The following is a 23,036-nucleotide window of genomic DNA, read 5'->3' on the forward strand; positions in this document are numbered from 1 at the left end:
GTGATTGTAAACATGGTTGTTCAGGATCAGATGATGAAAATGACAATAGGTAGTGTTGGCGTTGAAGATGTTGATGACGATGTTAATAAACGATGATGACGATGATGATGATAACGATAAGTGATGATGATGACGGTGATGATGGTGATGATGATGATGATGATGATAAACTATAAGTGATGATGACGGTGATGATGGTGATGACGATGATGATGATGACGGTTGGTGATGAAAATGACTAAGATGATGGTGATGATGGTAATAGTGATAAATATGAGGAATATAATGGCGATGATGACAAAGTGAAGGACGGTGTTGAAGATGCTGGTCATGACTGTGGTGTCGATAATGATGATGGTGATAATAAAGAAGAATAATAAGAAGAAGAGGAGGATGGAGAAGAAGGAGAAGGAGGAGGAGAATGATAATAATAATAACAAGAAGAAGAAGAAGAGAAAGAAGAAGAAGAAGCAGAAGAAGAAGAAGAAGGGGGAGGAGGAGGATCAAGAATAAGAAGGAGAGGAAGAAGGAGAAGAAGAAGAAGAAGAAGAAAGAGAAAAAGAAATAAGACCGAGTATCAAAGGGAGAAAAACCGGAGAAAAGGAGGTGGGGGGGGGGGCAGGGTAGAAAGACAATAAAGAAGTAGGAGGAGGAGGAATATAATGGCGATGATGACAAAGTGAAGGACGGTTTTGAAGATGCTGATCATCATGGTCATGACTGTGTTGTCGATAATGATGATGGTGATAATAAAGAAGAATAATAAGAAGGAGGAGGATCCTCGAGGATGGAGAAGAAGGAGAAGGAGGAGGAGAAGAAGAAAAAGAAGTAGAAGAAGGAGGAGGAGGAGGATGGAGAAGAAGACGAAGAAGAAGAAGAAGAGGAGGAGGAGAAAGAAGAACTGAGAAGAAGAAGGAGGATGAGGATGGAGGAGAAGAAGAAGAAGAAGAAGAAGAGAAGAGGGATGGAGAGGAGGAGGGTAGAGTAAGAAGGATAAGAAGATCAAGGACGTGGAGGAGAAGAACAAGAAAGAAAATGTGTAGTAGGATACCAAGTGGAAAGGAAAGCATGGGGACGCGAGAAAAAGAAAAGGAGAAAAGCAGAAACTAGAGGAAGGATCAAGATCTTATGAAGATAATGGCAACCATTAAAAAGGTTACTCTGAGCGATTTAAACAAAGCGCCATCTACGGTAAAATATGGAAGAGGTTTGTCCAGTATTTTGAGGTGAATAAATAAACTCGATAACAAGACAGGCAAAGATAAGCAGCATATCAAGAAAACAAGGAAGGAGTGCATATATGGTTAAAAAAAATCTTGTTGAACATGTTCAAATGGAATAGGCGTTATTGAATGTTATGAAAAAATGAAAGCTAAGATATACTTTTTTCATTATTTTTTCTTTTTCATTTACCGTTTCTGCAACTTTTCATAGTGCATAACAAAATATCTAACAATAAATAAAATGAACAACGTTGTATAATTTCTATAACATAACATTATAAGAAGGTTGAAGAGGTTGTCACTGTACTAGAAGGAGAAGGAACACACAAATTGGAAAAAAAAGTAGTAGTCATATAAAGCATATTTCTAATTGAATAATAAAATCAATTTCATAGATATACTACATGTAATGTAAAACAAATCAAGAAATCTAGTGAGGATGTATACTTTGTAATAAAGTACTTTTCTCGGCTTCATGTTACGTAATGAAGCACTTGATATTTTATCCATCCACTAGAAATTTAAAACGAGGCGTGTCACTTATTAAAGAATAAGAACAATCATAAAAAAATAATATAGGCCAGTTAGATGACACCAACAGCCAGGCCTTAAAGGTTGACATTAAAGATTATATACGTTATCTACCCAATCAACAAAATATCATACATGTACATATTAATACTGATTTTTTTTTCTTTTTCACAACGCTGAATAATATCTCACTAAGATCTCAAAACGACATGATATGGAAATTTGTTTCAATTATCCCACCAAGAGGGGGATAAAGATCAGTAATTTGGCTTGGAAAATTAAAGATGGTTTGATAATAAACTAGAAGTATCTTGTTATTCATCTAGTCATAATAGAATCTTGTATTTTCATGGCCAATTTACAAGTAAAAGAGAATAACTGGTTTTCAAAAAGATGAACGAAGATACCCTGGCTTGAAACGTGGGCGTAATGAGTGGCCCACGTGAGAACAAAACGGAATTAGATTTTGGCCATTTGCTTCGAAGATATTTTAATAATCCATTTCATCTACATTATTTATCAATTGCTACTGCTACTTCTACTACTTCTACTACTACTACTACTACTACTACTACTACTACTACTACTACTACTACTACTACTACTACTACTACTACTACTGCTGCTGCTGCTGCTACTACTACTACTACTACTACTACTACTACTACTACTACTACTACTACTACTACTACTACTACTACCACTACTACCACTACTACCACTACTACCACTACTACCACTACTACTACTACTACTACTACTACTACTACTACTACTACTACCACTACCACCACTACTACTACTACTCACTACTACTACTACTACTACTACTACTACTTCTACTACTACTACTACTACTACTACTGCTACTACTGCTACTACTGCTACTACTGCTACTACTACTACTACTACTACTACTACTACTACTACTACTGCTGCTGCTGCTGCTACTACTACTACTACTACTACTACTACTACTACTACTACTACTACTACTACTACTACTACTACTACTACACTACTACTACTACTACTACTACTACTACTACTACTACTACTACTACTGCAACTACTGCTACGAATACTAATACTACCGCTACTACTACTACTACTACTACTACTGCTGCTACTACTACTACTACTACTACTACTACTACATTCATTCATTCGTTCAATTATTTATTCATTCGTTCATTCATACCAATCATTTTCTTCTATTGTCCGTTCATTCATTCGTTTGTTTATTCATTGGTACATCCATTCTTTATTTCGTTCATTCATTCCTTTGATCATTCATTGGATTAATTCATTCGCTCAGTCAGTTATTCCTTTATTCATCCATCAATTTCTTCATTCATTCATTTTTTCGTTCACTCATGCATTTCATGCCTGCTTATTCATTCATTTCATGCCTGTTTATTCATTTATTTTTTCTTTGCTCTTCCATTCATTCATTCCTCTGTTCATCTAATTGCTTATCCAATCAATCAATCAATTAATCAATTCAATCAATCAAATAAAATCAAAATCAATCAATCACTCAATCAATCAAATTCAATCAATCAATCAATAAATCAATCAATCAATCAATTCAATCAAATAAAACAAAATCGCATTCAATCAATCAATCAATCAATCCAATCAATCAAATTCAATCAATCAATCAATCAATCAATCAATCAATGTCAATCAATCAATCAATCAAATTCAATCAATCAATCAATCAATCAATTCAATCAATCAATCAATCAATCAAATTCAATCAATCAATCCATCCATCATCCATCAATCAATCAATCAATCAATCAATCAATCCAATCAATCAATATATCAATCAATCAATCAATAAAATTCAATCAATCAATCAATCAAATCAATTAATCAATAAATCAATCAATCAATCATTCATCCCCTTATTGTCACCATGAATCCTACTAACTCTAGTAGAATCCATGTTGACATCTATTATACACGGTCATCAATTCTTCAATAAAAAAAATCTTTATTAAACTTAATCTTTTCAAAAACTGTTTATTAATCAATTCAAATTCTTCCAGTATATCAACAAATGTTAAATAACACTGAACAGACACATAAAAAATATATGTTATATCTAATGTTGATGCATGTAAAATTGTACTTATTTTTAAGTATTCAAAATCACAAGAAAAGAATATTGTAGAATGGAAGACAATACATGTATTTCAATAAATAGCAACATAATCATGTTGATTTTATGGGATTGTATGGTCTACGAGAATTTGTTTTCCTTTTAAGAATGTGATGTATCGCATGGATCTAAATGCCACTTGGTCTAACCATCACTTAGTCTAATGATCACTTGCGCTATCATACCTAGATAGTCTAATGCCCAGATAGTCTAATTCCACTTTTCTACCTATTTTTGCCCTTTCTCAATTTGATTCATAATTAGTTCATCAAGAAGGCTCCGAAGGCTGGTGTGGTGAAGGGCAAACCTACGCAGACAAAGTTGCTTCGGAGTCATTCAAGTTGAATGCGCAAGCAGCCAAGGCACAGGCAGCGGAGAAGGCCAAGAAGGAAACATAGACTGAGTGGTATTAATTAGACCAAGTGGGTCAAAGATGAAATGGTTATAGCCTAAATGGAAATTAGACAAAGTGGTAATTGGGCTATGTTAATTATACCAAATTGAAGGTAAAGAACTGACTGAGTGTAGAAAAAAAGGGATTACAAAATCAGGGAGAAGGCCAAATGGAATAAAAAGACAAAGTGCCAGTATACCAATCAGGAATATACCATCTTTAAGTTGACCAATTCTTGGCAGCACTTTTATAGATTTATGATTGAATCAAAGTGATATATTTTTGTTAGACTCTTAGTAAGCAATCCAAACACTGTGACATTATCTACATATCTTTGATCCACATGTCATATCACATGACCGGTAAATAGCATATACTATACCATTTACAGACAGTAACCTAATAACCCATAACAATTTGCTATCTCTTAATCAAAAGATAGGTTCATATCTTGTAAATCTCTGCACCATTTGTTCTGGATTTGGGGATTTACTAAAACATGTTTTCTTAACTCCAGTACGACTCACGTGGAATGACGCACCTGTATTCAGGAATACATCATAGGCTTTTAACTTAAAATGAAGATAATTATGCAGTTACCAAAGACAGTGATTTATCTCTTCATCGATATGATGGTTGATGACGTCTTTGCTGGACGTAAAGTGTCACAAAGGCAATGGACATTGCATTTTATCAAGAAGCTGCTATTACACTAAACAAAAACATATTTATCACTGCTTATCAAAAAACGAAAGTGAACAAATCATGTCTACAGGAGTTATTTGTACATTTTACATTAATGCTTGAAAAATGAGAAAATGAATAGTGCTGGAAAAACATTGCAACCTTTTAATCATAATCATAAAATCTCATGAATTGTATATCCAAGGCGTACACCAGTGTGTTGGCTCAATTGGTAGAGCATCCGTCTCACAACCGGGATGTCAGGGGTTCAAACCCAGAACGCATCAGAACAAAAGACGTTTGAAGATGGGAGTTGCTGCTACCCTGTTATGCATTCAATGATAAAAGGGATAGAACTTTGTCGATCTGGCGCTGCACAGCGGCTGCTGGGCCCACAATCAATTGGGCAAAGTAAATCTTTCTGAGTATTTCCTTTCATGTCTATTTCATACATCAGAATATGGATTTTCATTATTTTTTCCACTATATGAGAAGTAATGCCTTTGTTTTTACTGATTTGTTAGCACCCATGCACAAATGACAATGAGCTCGAGCACCTGGTCAAGGTAGCAGCGCTAATGATGCTTATCCTGTATGTCGAGTTTTCTTAGAGCTCACTTTCTTATCTTTGGGTGTGGTTATTCCTCTTGTAGATTGAGATTTCTCAGAATGTTCATCACTGTTTTGGGGTGGGGCCTCTCCTCCCATTCATGGGTGGGTCATCTCTCCAGAAGCTTAAAGGACAAGTCCACCCCAACAAAAAGCTCATTTGAATAGAAAGAGAAAAATCAAACAAGCATAACACTGAAAATTTCATCAAAATCAGATGTAAAATAAGAAAGTTAAAACGTTTTGAAGTTTTGCTTAGGTTTTCAAAACAGTTATATGCACATCATGATCAGTATGCAAATGAGGGAACCGATGACATCACCCACTCTATTTTTTTGTATTTTATTATACGAAATATGAATTTTTTTTCACGTGTAATTCTATTAATTTAACATTTTGTGGTTCAAGCAAGGGGGTCCTCATTGTCAAATTCATAAAACTGAAATTAGTGAGTGACATCATCGACTCTCTCATTTGCATATCACTGAGTTGAGCATAGAACTCTTTTGTGAAAAATAAACAAAGCTTTAAAATGTCATAACTTTCTCATTTTACATCCGATTTCGATGAAGTTTTTAGCGTTTTTCATGTTTGATTTTTCTCTAATTATCCAAATCAACTTTTTTTCTGGGGTGGACTTGACCTTTGAGATTTCTTAGAATCTAAAATCAACATTTGGATGAAGTCTCTCTCCTCTTCATTATTTCTTTGGGTGTGGTTGTTTCTCCTGGAGCTTGAGTTTTCTCCTCTTTTTCTTGGCATCAGCTTTCTGTTTCTTTGAAGGAATCAGCATCGATTCATCCAGGCCGCTATCAAACTCTGAAACACTACTCGTCTTCATAGCATTCCTGATTTGCGAAAGAAGAAAGGAGAAAAGATATGTAAAGAAATGTTTTATCAATAAAAGTCAAGACCTCGTAGTGACAAGACTAAATTGAGGTGTATGTACAAGGTAATAATGATTAATGATAGAAATATCATTGAAACAATACAGATCATAAATGATTGGTAAAAAATGATGGTAATATGGTGACTAAACAATAATAATCCAGTAAAAAGATCATTGGAAATAAAAAACTACAAATAACCCACATAAACAAGATAAACATGCACCCCCTGCAACACCAAACCTATACTCTTTTTTTTCATGCAAATTTCCAAACTTTTAAAGACATGCTTTATCAAACTTATATTAATATTCAATTTTTGATAAATGAATTTTTATAGAATCAAAGTAGTAATGAAAATAAATACCAAAGCTGCTGTTGAGAAGTATAAAAGCTAATGAATTCTGGCTTCAAATAGTCCATTGTACCAAATAAATATCATTGCAGGTTTTTTGTAAGTCTCCAAAATATTGGCGCTGAAATATTAATCAATCATATTCAAATTCACGTTTCAAATTCTAAATTTATAGTTTTGCCCTTGCTTTATGAACGGTTGCCTTGTTGCTGTTATTAATGTAAATTTGGCGCCCAGAAACAATTGCGATCAAATCCAATTCTGAAATTTGAACACAACTTTATTGTTATATCTTCAGAAGCCAGCACTTGGGACTTGTTTGACATTTTGAATAGCACTGAAACAAGCTCTTGCCAAGAAAGTTTGAGTGGAATAATCTCAAGTTCATCATTTTCTACAAATCCTTACCTCTCTCTCTCACTCTCTCAATCATACAGTAAACTTGAATAAAACGTGCCCCTCCAATACAATCAAATCTCACACACAAATCTATTTCCTTTCCACCTTTAACCAAAATTTTCACCAAGTATTTGGAAAAATTCAAGAATCCCAAATGGATGCATCACCTATCAAATGCTGCAATATGTGATCTTATATATCTGCAAAATTCTCTCTATCTCTCTATTATCAGTTTGTCTATCTTTCTATCATTCTTTCTCCCTTACATTCGCTTGTCATGCAATATTAGTATCTGTCTCTTTATCTTATTTCCTTCTCTCTCTCTCTCTCCCTCTCTGACCAGGCTATTCCCCTGAGTGACTTCCCACCCTCCGGCTGCTGTTAACCTGAACCAGTGGTTACCGTTCACCACGGTATTGGTGTCAATTGTTGCCCTTAGTCCCAGTCTCTCTCTCCCAAAGTGCGACAAAGGCAGCTCCTATTGTCCCTACCTTGTAAACCTAAACGCCACTCCACAAAGCCCGAGTAATCCTATGCATAAATGTAATGCGCACTTTTGTGAGGAATAAAAGTATGAAAGGCAAAAAAGGAAAAGCCCCTCTAGCAACCATCTCTTGTTATGGTTCAATTTCCACTTTTTTTTCCTTTCCTTTTTTTTAACGGAAGAGGGAGTCATAACACGAATCAGGTGTGTTGGTGGTACACTTCGAAAAAAAACAGAAAGAAGGGAGAAAACTTCGGGCCGAAAGATGAAAACCCCCCGAAAACCGGACGAGAAATATCTGCGTAGGCTATACCTGAAGAAGTTGGATTATCTCCCGTGCTGTGTCTTAGTATATTACTTACAGCCTCCAGGCAGAACACAGGGGAAGATAAAACTGCAATTGTGAGTTGCGTCAACGTTATTGTGAAATCTGAAGCATATTTATACAGCAATGCCTTTGATCCAAGCACCTACGCTACACAATGGATAGACAAAGGAGAAGGTATATATTATGACTTTATGTAAAAACTAATCTTCTCCGGCATCGAGCATCAAGTTTAGATTAGACAAAAGCAATCCTATACTCCTGGTGATGGCAAATAGAAAAGTTGATTTCAAAGCGTGAGAATGACAGCGAGTACACACTAATGATAGTGTTACACATGTTGCATTTCAAATCAAATATTTCCTGGGAAATGGAACAATTCTGAAGATTTTTTTTTTTTGGGGGGTGGGGTAGTTACAAGTTAGATGCTAAGGGAGAAGAAAGCAAAAGTTTGTCTGCTTCAATTCAAATGTAGATATGTTTCTTTTATTGTTATCTGTCAGATTCCTTCTCCCCCCTCTCTCTCTGCTTCTCTTGCTCTCTCCCCTTAATAAAGTGAATATCCCCAGTGAAGATTTATTATACATCAGTTTTGCAGTATTTTTGAGAATGAGGAAGAAAAGAAGTGGCACATGAACAGTAGATATGTTTTTTGAGAATCTATAACTAATTAATTTGTTGCAGGTCATCTCACTGAAAATCAATTGATAAGTCAATTGATTTTCATATTAATTTCCAAAATATTGAACTAATCAAACAAACACACAATAACCACACATAAGAGAGAAGAAAAGACCTTCATAATAATAATCCGCTTTTTATATAGCGCTTGATATATTGGAACGACATGTCTAAGCGCTTTACAGATACATGTATATTATTACCCTGGTCATCGGATTCAATCAGTCATTCCCGCACACAATTTGTGCACATCCTCCACTCCCTGGGGAGTATTGGAAGTTTTTCACAAATCATATATGAAGAAATATCAGAAGTGTCAAATTCTCTTTTTATGATCTTGCATTCATTCAACAAAATAACTTTGAAAAGTACATTCGTATGTCAATTTTCTACTTTACTCAAAGAAAATAATATGCAAAGTATTTATACTGTATTAATATTTAAAGGTCAAGTCCACCTCAGAAAAATGTTGATTTGAATCAATAGAGAAAAATCAGACAAGCACAATGCTGAAAATTTCATCAAAATCGGATGTAAAATAAGAAAGTTATGACATTTCAAAGTTTCGCTTATTTTCAACAAAATAGTTATATGAACGAGCCAGTTACATCCAAATGAATGAGTGGATGATGTCACTCGCTCACTATTTCTTTTGTTTGTTATTGTTTGAATTATACAATATTTCAATTTTAACGAATTTGAAGATTAGGACCTCCTTGCCTGAAGCACAAAATGTTAAAATAATGGAATTCCATGTGTTCAGTGAGGAAGAAACTTCATTTCACATGACAATGACGAGAAAATAAAAATATTTCATATTTCATATAATAAATTACAAAAGAAATAGTGAGTGAGTGATGTCATCAACTCTCTCATTCGGATGTAACTGGCTCGTTCACATAACTATTTTGTTGAAAATAAGCGAAACTTTAAAATGCCATATTCCTTTCTTATTTTACATCCGATTTTGATGAAATTTTCAGTGTTATGCTTGTTGAATTTTTCTCTTTTTATTCAAATCAAGTTTTTGCTGGGGTGGACTTGTCCTTTAAAGAAGAATGGTGTTAGATAATACAAGATAAAGAGAGACAATGAGAGAAGCAGAACAAGATACATGTAGAAAAAGAAGCATATGAGTAAGTGTGAGAGAAAGAGCAATAGAATAGAGAGACTGTGGAAAGAGAATTGTAAAAGAGTGAACAATGATTATTTCAAATATTGAAATATTATCACAAGTGTTCAGATGTTTAATCCAGATGTACCGTATATAGAAATGGTACACTGTAAAAACTGTGGTGAAAACTGACACCAATTGGTGTTAAAGAGGACCACACCTTGAGGTGTTAAAATAACACCCTAGAGACTGAACATATTAACACCAAAGAGTGTTAAGGTAAGAACCATAGGTGTTGTAATAACACCTATAGGTGTAAAACTAACACCACCAATTTAACACCGGTGTAAAATAACTTGTGTGGTCCTCTATGTACACCGGTTAACACCACAGTTTTTGATGTGTATCAAACTAAATGAAACAATGAAGAGTCAAAGCAATGTAAGGTGAAAGGTCAGACTTAATTATTTTAAATATACATCCTATCATAATACAACTGAAAATATAAACATCCTTTTGCAGAGAAATAAAGAATTACTTGCAACCACTGTTGAAGATGATGATTTACCGGTTTGTGGATCTTTCAAACGGGTCCTTGACAGGTCTTTCTATTGGAGGCCTCTATTCTCAATTGGAAAGGAGCGGGATTATGGGAGTTTGGGGGTAACAGACGAATAATTAGAAAAGTGACATGTGTGTGGGGTACGGCACACAGCTGTTCCAACCAGACCCGTGTTGTTCTTGCGACTTTCTTGCGTCAGGTCTCGCTTGCACCCTGGCAAATTGGAGACACCTCCAAGTTCAATTGAAGAAGTGAAGTGAGACTTGGCTTTGGATTTTTGGTAGCGGAAAAGGGACTTGCTTTGTCGGAGTTGGAGCTCTGAGACGTGGTCCTAAGCTAGCCCGAGGTTGTCCGTAGGTACGTGGGTTACGCAAACAAAAGAAGGGGGCTTGGACGCAGCGCAAAAACCACCGTGGTGGGGGGATACAATAGGAGAGGGGGAAATATCAGGAGCTAATCTCTCGCAATCTGTTATCATTGAAAGTGACATTGATGGCAATAGAGGATGGGAGGGTGAGAGAGGAAGAGAGAGATTGAGAGACAGAGTGGGAAAGAAGACAGAGATGGGGAGATGTAGAAAGGGGAAAAGACAGACAGACACAGAGATTAAGATAGAAAGACAAACATACAGGCAGACTGATGTAGACAGAAATACAGGGTGAGCGAGCAAAAGAGAGAGAGAGGGAGGGAGGCAAACAGACAGAGATATATGCGGTGGGGTGCAGAGAAAAATCTGATCTAAGAGAAACTATATCAGAGAGATGAGAAAGGAAATGTAAGGTAATGAAGAAATAAGGAAGGAAAGAAGGTAGACAGACAGAAAGAAAGAAGGGAAGAAGGAAGGAAAGAACGAAAGAAAGAAAGAAAGAAAAGGGGGAGAGATGGAGAAAGACAGCGGCAAAGGGTGAGGAAAGCACGTAACTGGTGGAAGTGGGAAAAATAAAACTAGAAATTAAAGGAGAGAAGGTAAAGGAATGGGTGAGATATCTAGAAAAGGAGAAAGAGAAAAAAAGGGAGAACAGCACAAATTAAAAAAAGGTACATTTGCAATGTAGTAGCACTAGGAAAGATAGAGAGAGGGGCGAGAGCATCACGGTGATGAAGGGGGGTGGGGAGGGGTTGGTGAAGTGATGGGATATTGGATGTAAAAGGTCTTTGAATTTAAAAAAAAAATACAAGATGATTAGAAATTATAATTCAAACTCATTAGTAGTAATTAGTAGTAATAAAAATGGTCAGTATACAGCAGAGGCCACAGGACGATTTTCAAAGTGAAGTGGGGGGGGGGGGGGGGCAGACCATGCAAAAAATCACAATCCTATGGTCATTTTTACGTTTTTGTACACGGTTTGGGAAAAAAGTCAGGGGGGGGGGCTGAAGCCCACCCAGCCCCCCTGCTTCCATGGCCCCTGTAAGAACTTTACAAAGGGAAGAATTAATGAAGGGGAAAAGAGACAAACAGTGGGAGAAAGAACATGAGAAAGAGAGAGTGAGGGAGAAAGAAATGGAGAGAAAGGGGATGAGATATAGAGAGAAGAAGAGGGAAATGAAGAGAGACAGAAAGATATGCAGTGAGAAAAAAATTACTTACAGATACAGAAAATTAAGTGCATCAGGCAACAAAAGAGTGAAATAAATAAGAAAACATAAATTAAAGAATAAGTAGAGGTAATGAGTAAGGAATAATGGCATGATTGTAAGTTTCTCTATGGCAAGCGGTGGTTGAAAGGCTCCTAATCGACAAACGATACCACGGCATAAGGGCACCGGGGAGTGTTGAATAGATGACTAATGGCATGATAACAACTCTCATTTGTCATGGGGATCAGAACTTAAACGCCGCTCTACCCCTCCGACGACGTCTCCACCGAAACCCAGCAGGAATAGCATTCAATGGCCAAACCCCGCGATTAGAAATGACTTTATAAATACACTGCACACAGCTCCCACAAAACACAAATCCCCGCCACGGAGCAATTCCCGTTGCTACCCCAAAATTGGAGACAAAATAGCAACGCATCATCCCTCGAGAGCGCAAATCCGCTAAATTCGCTGAATTTGCTACATTCGTCCGACGGAGCAATTCTCGCTCCGTCAGAAAATTCTTGAAATACCTTTGAGCTATGATAAAGCAGATATTATCTGGTTATCACCATCATCGCATTATGCCACTTAGTTCCTGCCCCGCGTGCTACTGCCGTTGACGGCGGAAAAGAGAGAAACCACATGAAAAGAAAAATAAATCAAGTCGTTGATAATGAATATTGCACTTAAATACAAGTGCTCACAGAGAAACAAGCCACGAAGAAGGTGTGGGGAAGCAGGATTTCAATGCCAAATTAAAGTGAGTGTTTTGACAAGTTGAATGCGGATGACAAACATGTATTGTGAACAAGAGTACCATATACTTCAATCTACTTTAATCAAATCAAACACACTATCAAATGAAATGAGACATATTACTCTACACACACAGGATGGAAGGGAGGAAGGAAATTTATATGAAAGAAAAAAAATCGGATGAATTGGCCATCTAATTTCCTGAGGATTTCTTCATTGCATTACAAAAAGGGCCATGTAACTAAAGAGAAGGTCTGTCCAGGGCAGTATTAGGTGGTTTCAGACCGCCTCGAAGTTCGCCAGTTCCAGGTATTCTCTGATCGGGAAATTTACCCTGATCAGAAAATACCAGGTATTTTGGTAATGTGAAAGCAAACTACGCGTAATCTCCCCGAAAGAAAATACCCGCTAAATAGTAGGTACTTGGCGAAATTACGAGAACTTTCGTGGGGATTTTTCCAAGGTCGCAGGTATTTTGGCGATGTGAAAGCAAATTACGGGAACTTTTAGCCCAGCGTGTCGTTGGGCGCGGCGGCGTGGGTGGCTGCTGGGCTAGTGAATTTGAATCTCGCGCCTTGCCTGCTTATCAGACCATACTGCGCATGCTCGTAACTTCGGGAACTTATCCCGAAGGGTACGTCGCGGGGCGGTGTGAATGCAGGAATAATTAATGGGTATTTTTTAGCCAAAAAAAGTTCTCGTAATTTAACGGGGATTCTTGTGATCGAGGCGGTTTGAAACCGCCTATTGTGAACTCCAATGTGATTCTTGACCTACTCAAAATGCAGCTTTAAAAATCCAAGCACAATGATAAATTTTTTGTCAATCCAATTACAATAAAGTATATACATCAATTTCCCTACAACAAAAGTAGATTGATTACTATTGCATCTCATAATTTGGGGGTTCTTCTCGTATTTTTTCCCTCTGCTTCTTATAACTATGCCCCCCTCCTCCTTCTTCTTATTCTCCTCCTCCTCCATCTTCTCCTCCTCCTCCTCTTCTTCCCTCTTCTTCTTCTCCTTCTTTCCTCCATTCTTCTCCCTTCTTTTTTTTCTTCTTCTACAATAAATGCTTGATCAACTGGTGAGATGTTAAGTTTTCAACAGTAAAACTTTTGATGAATACAAGTTTTCAAATAATGAAGCACAAAAACAACTCGAAGTATTCTTTAAAAAATGCAATATCAGTGTTCATTTCCAATACAACAACTAGAACAATCTAATACATTATCTTACTCTGTAATACCAAGTGTTCAAACTTATTTGAGAGTGCAAGTGAAATTGGATAGGAATTAAGTTTCAGAGTATAACTGATACCAGAAGTTAACACGAAAAGGGTATTTTTCTTAAGCCTCAAAACAAAACAAAACAGAATTTGAAAAGCAAATTCAATGGAAAGTGCAAAAAATGCAACAGCAAGAACTATCCGATGCCTTGAAAATTGAAATGAAATACAGTACCTATCACTTTAAAAATTCACTAATGCATCAAAATGCTGTATCACTTTGTCAGCTTTCATTTCATACTTTTGTAAGGGGGAAACACAGCATTGAACAGAAGGCATTTAACAAATTGAATTACGACATTCTAAACCGTTGCTCTTTGCGCAAACTATCGTGTATGTGGTCGAGTGTGACTGCAAAAAAGAGAGAGAAAAACCCCAATCCTTTCGTGTTATAAAGTTTATTTAGATGGATATATTCATTGCTGCTTTCAACATGCTTAACGAATGAACGCACATGGAAAATTGCCTTTTGGATTAAACTTTTATTTACCATTCAGTATTCTGATGGTTTTATTCAAGGTAGAGCTATCATTATGTACCGGCTAATGGCTTGCTCTTGGGGAAATAATTGTCATGTAGATGAAAAATGAAAATAGTTTTTAAAGGTACATTCTAAATTTCTAGGATTTAAAGATAAGTTCCAGTTTTGGTAACAATCTCAAAATGACTTTTTACAGAATCTAATATAATGACCACCCAAGTGTCTGTTTGTATGAATAAAAAATATGTGCCAAAGGATTCTGGGAGAAATTGTGTAACTGCTGAGAAAAAAGCAAAATAAGCGCGGATTCGGTCACTTCCGTCGGGTCTTTATTCCAGCAATAATAATACACTGTCCCACGTGTGCCTACATGTATCTGTGTTGGTGATCTCAAGTGTGAACGTTTTTCAGCGTAGATTTCAAGATTTCACAAAGTTTTGTTTATGTAACTGTACCAGATCTAGATCCTCGATGATATTCTGACAATTAAGCCTGGTTTTACAGTCTTTCTCGTGAAATCAGTGTTTACTGCAACTACTGGCATTTCTCTTTAAAATAAATCCAGAATGGCTGTGAATGACAACCAGCCGAAAATTAGATTTATTTTGAATCCTCGGGGATTTAAGGTTTAATCTGAAAAGATTTCAATTCAAATTGTTTTATCAATTATTCTAATGCCAGAGCGAAAAATGTGTATTACATGTTTTTAGAAGATAGTTTTGAAGATCTTAATTAATAGCGCATCCTCATCTCAAAACCATGAATGGTCAAATCTAAGGATCTAGCACTAGTCATTTAAATAGTCATAAGCTTATTTTCCTGTCAACTAAAAACTGTCCACAAGATAGATTTCAGCTAATCACACATTTGATTAGGAGCCATCCAACCATTTTATAAAACTTGCTATATCTCATGTACAACATATAGAGGCAACAATCTTTACATATTTATTTATTCACGTTTTCTTTAAAAGACAGGGTAGTCTCATTCAAGCCAAAAGGTCTGCTTTACAAGGGAGCCCTGTCAAAGTGTACATACATGATTTACATAACAAATACAGAAATAAACACAGTGAATGAAAATAAATAAAACAAAAAGAAAAAATCATAAATGAAATGAGTATAAAACAATGAAAATAATATAGATTTATATTAATATAGAATTATAGAAAGATCAAGTTCTCTACTGGAATCCGGAGACTATTTTCAGACAATATGATTTATTTTTGACACAACTGCCAATAACAGCCTTGTAAAGTGGACCTCAAATTTGTCTAATTTTGAGATAGAGTTACAACCTGAGTGATAAAATTATAGTTTTGCTTTCTGGGAAGGGGGGGGGGGGGGGTTGAGAGAAATAGAGAGAGGGAGAGATGGAGGGAGTTAAATTCCTGATTTCAATGCACTTCAACAAATACAAACAAATAAACAAACAAAAATATAAAAGGAAACAATTTTTATATTGAAGCAAGAATGGTTTTGAAGATATCAAACAAAGTACTATAATTTGGCAACGATACCATGTATTAGTGTTGTTCCTTAATGATATGAGGCATCGCAAAGAGAGTTGTTACTTTAGTATCAAATTTGGTCAATTAATAAAAATTGCATTATCCTGTCTGAACAAAGTTGAATTTAAGCCTCCAGTAAACAACAAAATTGCCTTTCCCTATACAATTTGCTAGAGTGAAAATCATTTTCTTTTGTATCGATACAGGCTATCATCCTTCCCCAAAAGAAATTTCCCAATATGCATTATCCCCCTCCCCACCAATGCAAAAAACCTGTGGGAGATTTATCCACCATCAGAGCAAATTAACAAAGTAAAATGGTAGAGTAATTACATTCAAAGCCATTACTGAACGCACAAATTGACAACATCAAAAACATATCGCGACAAATATAAGCCTCCCGAGAATCTCTCAAAGGCACTAACACAATTAGGAATGGCTTGTAATTGTACACTTCTTCTGAAGTAATTTTTATCTTAACTTACATTAAGCAGCAATCGCAAGTAAATCTGAGAGGAAAGCTGTGAAAAAGAAAATTGGTTGTTGATTCTTTTGACAGTTGTATTCAATGCAATTATAATCCCCTTTGGAGAAGGCTTTCTCTATCTCTCTATCCACATTATCAATTTTGTTTGTTTGTTCTGTTGTAACATCACAGCCCCCCAAAAAGGAGTAACATATCAAGATGTTGAAAATCAGAGTTTAGGAATCGCATTAGGCTTGCTATAGTTTTGTGATTGAAGCCCTAATTAGACTTGCCATAGTCATGTGTTCCAGGCTCACATTAGGCTTGCCTTAAGAGTTCAAGATCAGGGGCCCGTCTTACAAAGAGTTGTGACTGATCCAATCAATCGCAACTATGGAAAGCCAGCAATGTCAGCATGTAAAATAGCATGTTTGTTCATAATTTTATCAAGATATGAATGTATATCCATAAATTTACTGATTCTTGACTATTTGGTGTGTTCTCCTTTCTTTACAAAGGACATTTTGAACATTTCCTGTCTAAATGATTATGACACTGGTGGATTTCCGTAGAGTTACGATTGATTGGATTGACCGTAACTCTTTGTAAGACAGGGCCCAGGAAAGTGTTTTAATGACATTTGTGGCCTGACAAGTTAACAACTTTCTCTGATTCTGATAGGCTGACAACGGAGTAGGAAATAATTTTGTTTTTACTTAAGGAGCTATTTTTTTTCTACACTTGATTTGGGCGATTGTGGAATTTTTGGTGCTATTTCTTTAAAATAACGGCCACTTTTTTAGGGGTAACAGGCAATAATGCTGCAAAGCAAATATCATTATTCTGCCATTGCCATAATATTGATTTTCTCAACAATCTTGAATGCTGTTTGTGTCAGATCTTCGGACGACTCTAGAAAGGAAAGTCGCCCAAAAGCAGGCATTTTGGGGGAATTTTAGGGGCTATTTGGATTGTCATGAGAGCAAAATCACCTGTTGGCCTCATGTATCTCCCACGCTGGCTGATAAAGACTATTACTATGGTAAGTGCCAGATGAAGCAGACTTTTTCATAGCATCCAAAAATTGAGTCCTTTCATGAATTACCCCCCCCCCCCACCATGTTTCTTGAAATGAAAGTTTTTTTTGTATGTGTTTTTTTCTCTCTCTTTCATATATACATGGAGTAATTTTCTTTTCCTTTTTGTAATTTTGTGTATTGGTTTTTAATGTGAAATAAATGAAATGAAAGTTGACATTATCTGGCAGATGTACAAAAGCACAAGACAAGATACACTGAAAGTTTTTTAACCAATGAGCAGTGTAGTTGTAAACTTGTTCATAATTTTGGTGCCATTGGCCTTCCATATTTGAAAACTTAATCAATAAAAACTCTTCCTAACATTGCAATCTAAGGAAGGTGGGGGGGGGGGGGACTCTCCAGCCTTTTCCCCAGAGGAATGATGGTAATCACAAATATTATTGTGGGTAAGTTCTTACTTTACACCTTGGTAGAGGAATGAAGAAGCTTCCATTGTTCCGGGTTTGTTTCAACTTGCCCCGGGCAACTGGGAACTATCCAATGCATCCATTCTCTTCTCCCAACCTAAATTATGAACATCATCCTCTTCAGAGCGTCTCCATTCCCCCAAACATCCCATTCAATTTGCAACTTAAATCCTCAGGTGAATCCACACTTCATTGATTAAAGGGGAAGTTCACCCTGACAAAAAGTTTGTTGTTAAAATAGCAGAAAAAATATTAAAAAATATTGCCAAAGGTTTGAGAAAAATTCATCAAAGAATCAAAAGTTATTAGAATTTTAATCATTTGATTTGTGACGTCATATTCGAGCAGCATTCCTACATAGCGAATGGTAAAAAATTAATGAAATCTCATTTTCTCAGAAAACTGAAAATGGCTTTCACTGTACCTTTCATATATTAATATACAAATCATTTCACACCCGATCATGAATAGAAACAAAATTAAGTCATCTGGAACCATACAAAATTTGAAATTCATGCATTTTATATCACATAACATATGGGGCATCTGCTCGTTTATGATGTAACAAATCCAAAACTTTGAATTCTAATAACCTTCTTAATCTTTAATGGATTTTCCTCAAACCTTCAGCAACATTTTTTTAATTATTTTTTTTCTGCTATTTTTACAACAAACTTTTCTTCAGGGTAAACTTCCCCTTTAAAAAAATATAGTCTTACTTATTTCTTTCTTCCTTTCTTTTTGGCTAAGTGCCGTTCATCGTCGCTGCTAATTCCCCCTTGAAAACCACTTCATAAGGATGATGAAGCAAATTAGCAGATGGTTACACAAGTGTATTGAGATGGATTATATTCCTGTGTCATGTTTTCTTTGCCATTTTAAAGTGTATATTTCCATATTTCAGGCCTTCGTTTCTCTTTAACATTTTACATTATCCCCTAAATTCTCTGCCTCTTCCTGTTTCTCTGGAGATCATTCATTTCATTGCATAATAATTCTGAGAATATATATATATATATATATATATATAGCCTACTGCAAGGCCCTAATTTCAACATACATGTATAAGAAGATGTTCATGAGTGTCACAATCTTTGTAAACTTTCTTCCTTTCTCAAATGCTTATTCTGTCTCCCCCCTGTCTGTACGTATGCCTTGTCTCTCTATGCAACCCTCCTCCCCACTCCACAATTCTTCCCCTTTCCCCCTTTACAATACTTGGATCAATCGGTTTATTTTCAATAGGTCTAATGCCGTTTGGTCCAATGACCAACTCGTCTACAATCATTTGGTCTACCATCAGTACATCTACTAGCCACTAGGTCTAATTGCCCTTTTCTTCACTATTTCGTTTAGTAACCAGTTGGTCCAATAGCCAATTATTCCATACACCATTTGGTCTAATTGGGACTAAGAGCTAATTGGGCGAAGTGAATGAATAGAAAATGGGTATAAGACCAACTGGTTATGAGACAAAATGGTCATAGATGAACTTGTGATTACACAAAGTGATTATTGGACCTAATGGTTGTTGGATGAAATATTGATGGATGGAATGACATTAGACTAAATGAACATAGAACATGTAATGAGTGGACGAGTTGGCAGCTTGACCAATCTGCAATTTACCAATCATTGTGTATAATAATGATCCCATCCATCAGTTGCCTTTTCTTTAAGTGCAAAGTTTCTCTGTACAACTCCTTAGCTATAATGTTGTTTAACAAGATATTTAATCTCAACCACAGTTACAATGTACACACTATCTAAATTGTATAGCCTGCATGACATAGTATTAAATGTCAGTCGGTTCAGCTTTGCAAGAAACATTGTTTATTTCAAATAATTACGGAACTACATGAAGCAATCTACGACCTACCTAAATCAAGATTTCACCTTTGATAATGGCAAACATTTTTAGGATCAGATACGCTCCCAAAACAAAGCTTTACTGGGATCTCAATTCTCAATTGCACTTTCTGAAACACTTCGGAAAAAAAAATCCATCAATCTACCATCAACTCTAAAAAAAAGAATAATGGAGACAAAAAAAGCCATGAACATGTCCATGAATATATTAATTCCTTAATTATACTAATCCTCTACTTTCCTTTTCTCCTTTACCTTCATAAACAAACCATTTATATCCAAAGCTATTACTGTTATTGGTACGGACAATTTAGGGACGTCGGTGGCGGTTTCCGCACGAGCGCCAGTCCTATACCCTTGCCTGCACCACAAATGTGGGTGCGCTGCGCATGGGAGACCACTATTCAACGTTAAACAATGGCCACTGAGCACCAACAATAGAACACCAATCTGTAAATGTTTTTTGGCCATTCTCTCGTTCAACATCATAGAATAACACACACTCCTCAACGGCACCCACTTACATCACCAAGCTCCCGCAACACAAAGGTTAGCGATCAATCGTACGCTTGACTTTCACGATTGATTGTACATTGTAGTCAATGGAATCAATTGTAGAAACACGTTCTATGATCATTGCTAAGCTTTGTGATACGGGCCCGTGAACAAATGATACTGTTCATAAAAGAACCTGTAAAGGATGGGCCATTAGCATATTACTTGTTAAAACCAATCACAACTTGTCCCTCAAAAGCGATCCCCACATCGTTTCCAAATCAAATGAATTGCTTTTGAAGTGGATTGACCCTGAATGCCTTGCCTATGCATCTTTTAAGACTCAGCCGCTCGCATCGCGGACTCTCATCGACAAATCCCGTTCAATTTTAATAGGTGGTAATCTATCACCAGCAAACACACTTTCAAGAATCCTCGACAAGGCCGATACGACAATGCTCAATCAATCGTATCGAATAATTTCAATTATCCTCACTCCGATTTTCATTAATCTGTCCCGTCTTTGATTTGGCGTTTGTAGAGTTAATTGTTTGTAATCTGCCAGGCTCAATTAAAAGCAGCTCCACGCAGAAGGACATTCAAAACAATAACCATTAAGAAATTGTTGGAAAATTATTGATGATATTAGTTGATGAGGATGTTTGGAGTAGGGAACAAAACAGCCAAGGATCGAGATCAACAATAAACTATTCTATTAGCTTGAGTGTCTGTGGTCCTTATATCTCTTATTGGAGGAATAATTAAAAGCAATAATGGCAAAAAGCATTCCATGGACAGTGTCTTGTTTAACAAAGATGAAAAGTTCATGAGAGGGGGGGGTCCTCTCTTTAGTTCACCACAGAACAAATCACCTTGGAGCAGTGCTACTAAAATGCCCTATCATCGATGCAAGGAGATAATGATGGATTGATTGAGTGATTTTTATCTGTCACGTATAACACACGAAATAATACTACCACATGATAGGATAGTGCCTTAACCTAAAAATTGCTTCATTTCCAATCTATTTTTAAACACAATATATTATACTAATTTGCATACTTAAACCCGAAAGTACTCCTAAACCTCAGAAAGTATCCTATACAAAATTGATAACTTTAGCACACATATCTGAGGTGGCATTCAAACAAGATCAACAGGGAGGCTTGTAGGCCTTTGATATTTTAAGTCATTTTTTTTTCACTAAAGGGCACATTTTTGCATTACACCAAAAACTGGGCAAATAAAAAAAGGACAACAAATCTCTAAGGGCATCAAGGCCAATCAACAGCACATCCATGGCCAAGGCCATTGATGGCCTAAAATGACCTTGGATTCATTATAACCCTCGAGTTTGCACACCTCCCCTACATGCATATCTTGTCCTATTCTCTCCCCTGTCTTCATTCTTTTTTGTCTTTTTAAGTTTGAAAAAAAAAAGATCTTCAGTCTTATCTAATAAGGCCTCCTTCGCCCTCCGACCCCATCCCCCTTTTAAACTCCTGAATAAACATTTGATTGGAAATAAAGAGAGGAGGAACACTGGCAAGACAAAAGTACTAATTTTTTCTCAAGAAATTATCAGATCATACAAGCAACATGTATCTCGATTTGTATATGATCTAATATCATTTTCATCAACAATAACACTCTACTAACGTAGCAGGTAAGAGAGAAATCACAGAAAATTCGATTTCATTAGATTTATTAGATAAATTGAAATTTATACATTTTTCTGGTCATTCAAAAAGTTTCTTAAAGGACAAGTCCACCCCAATAAAAAGTTGATTTGAATAAAAAAACCAACAAACATAACACTGAAAATTTCGCTTAATTTCACAAAACAGTTTTATGCACATCCTGGTCGGTATGCAAATGAGGAGAATGATGACGTCATCCACTCACTATTTCTTTTGTATTATGAAATATGAAAAATTCTAATATTATCCTCATTGTTATGTGAAAAAAAATTCATTCCTCCCTGAACATGTAGAATGAGCATCATTTTAACAATTAATGATTAAGTCAGGTTGGTTCTTGTTGTCAAATCTGTACAAACTGAAATATTGTATAATTCAAAAAATAAAAAACAACAGAAAAAGTGAGCAAGGGACATCATCGACTCTCATTTGCATATCACTGAATTGTGCTTTAATATGTTTTGTGAAACATAAGCGCACCATACTGTGTCAAACTTTCTTATTTTACATGCGATTTTGATGAAATTTTCAGCGATATGCTTGTTCGGTTTTTCTCTGTCATGTCCAATCAACAATTTTCTGGGGTGGATTTGACCTTTAGCATTATACAAATTTGTTCATTTATTTTCTTACCTTATACTTTATTCTACTCCATTCAAAATCTTATTTTTTAAAGGGGGATTCAACCTTTATTGTTTTGAAAGGAAGATAGTACAGGGAACAAGATTGTACAAGCCTGAGAAAAGATTTGTAATCTAATGTGGGAAAAAGACATAATGATATATCCTGAAGCCTTGAGTGGGGATGCACAGCCAATACTCGTAACAACCTACCTAATAAAAAAAATTGGGAACTCAAGATTTACTCTGTGCAGTAAACAACCAATTTTTAACAACAAAATGCCATCATTGCTTGATTTTGTAATAAAATCTTTAATGTTTAACCTGCCAGAGAGAAAAAAGG

The 23,036-nt window shown here is 35.9% G+C and overlaps 1 protein-coding gene across 1 annotated transcript in view; it reads right to left on the reverse strand.

Annotated features, from left to right (window-relative positions):
- Positions 1–6,199: 6,199 nt before the first annotated feature.
- Positions 6,200–23,036, reverse strand: part of LOC121428523 (probable ATP-dependent RNA helicase DDX31) — a 43,151-nt gene continuing 26,314 nt past the window's right edge. Inside the window, exon 16 of the mRNA XM_041625210.1 lies at positions 6,200–6,459. Coding sequence (XP_041481144.1) covers positions 6,312–6,459 — 148 coding nt within the window. The 3' untranslated portion in view covers positions 6,200–6,311. The remainder of the gene's footprint in view (positions 6,460–23,036) is intronic.

Source organism: Lytechinus variegatus, chromosome 15 (genome assembly GCF_018143015.1).
Source record: "Lytechinus variegatus isolate NC3 chromosome 15, Lvar_3.0, whole genome shotgun sequence".
In the NCBI taxonomy this organism is placed as follows: domain Eukaryota; kingdom Metazoa; phylum Echinodermata; class Echinoidea; order Temnopleuroida; family Toxopneustidae; genus Lytechinus; species Lytechinus variegatus.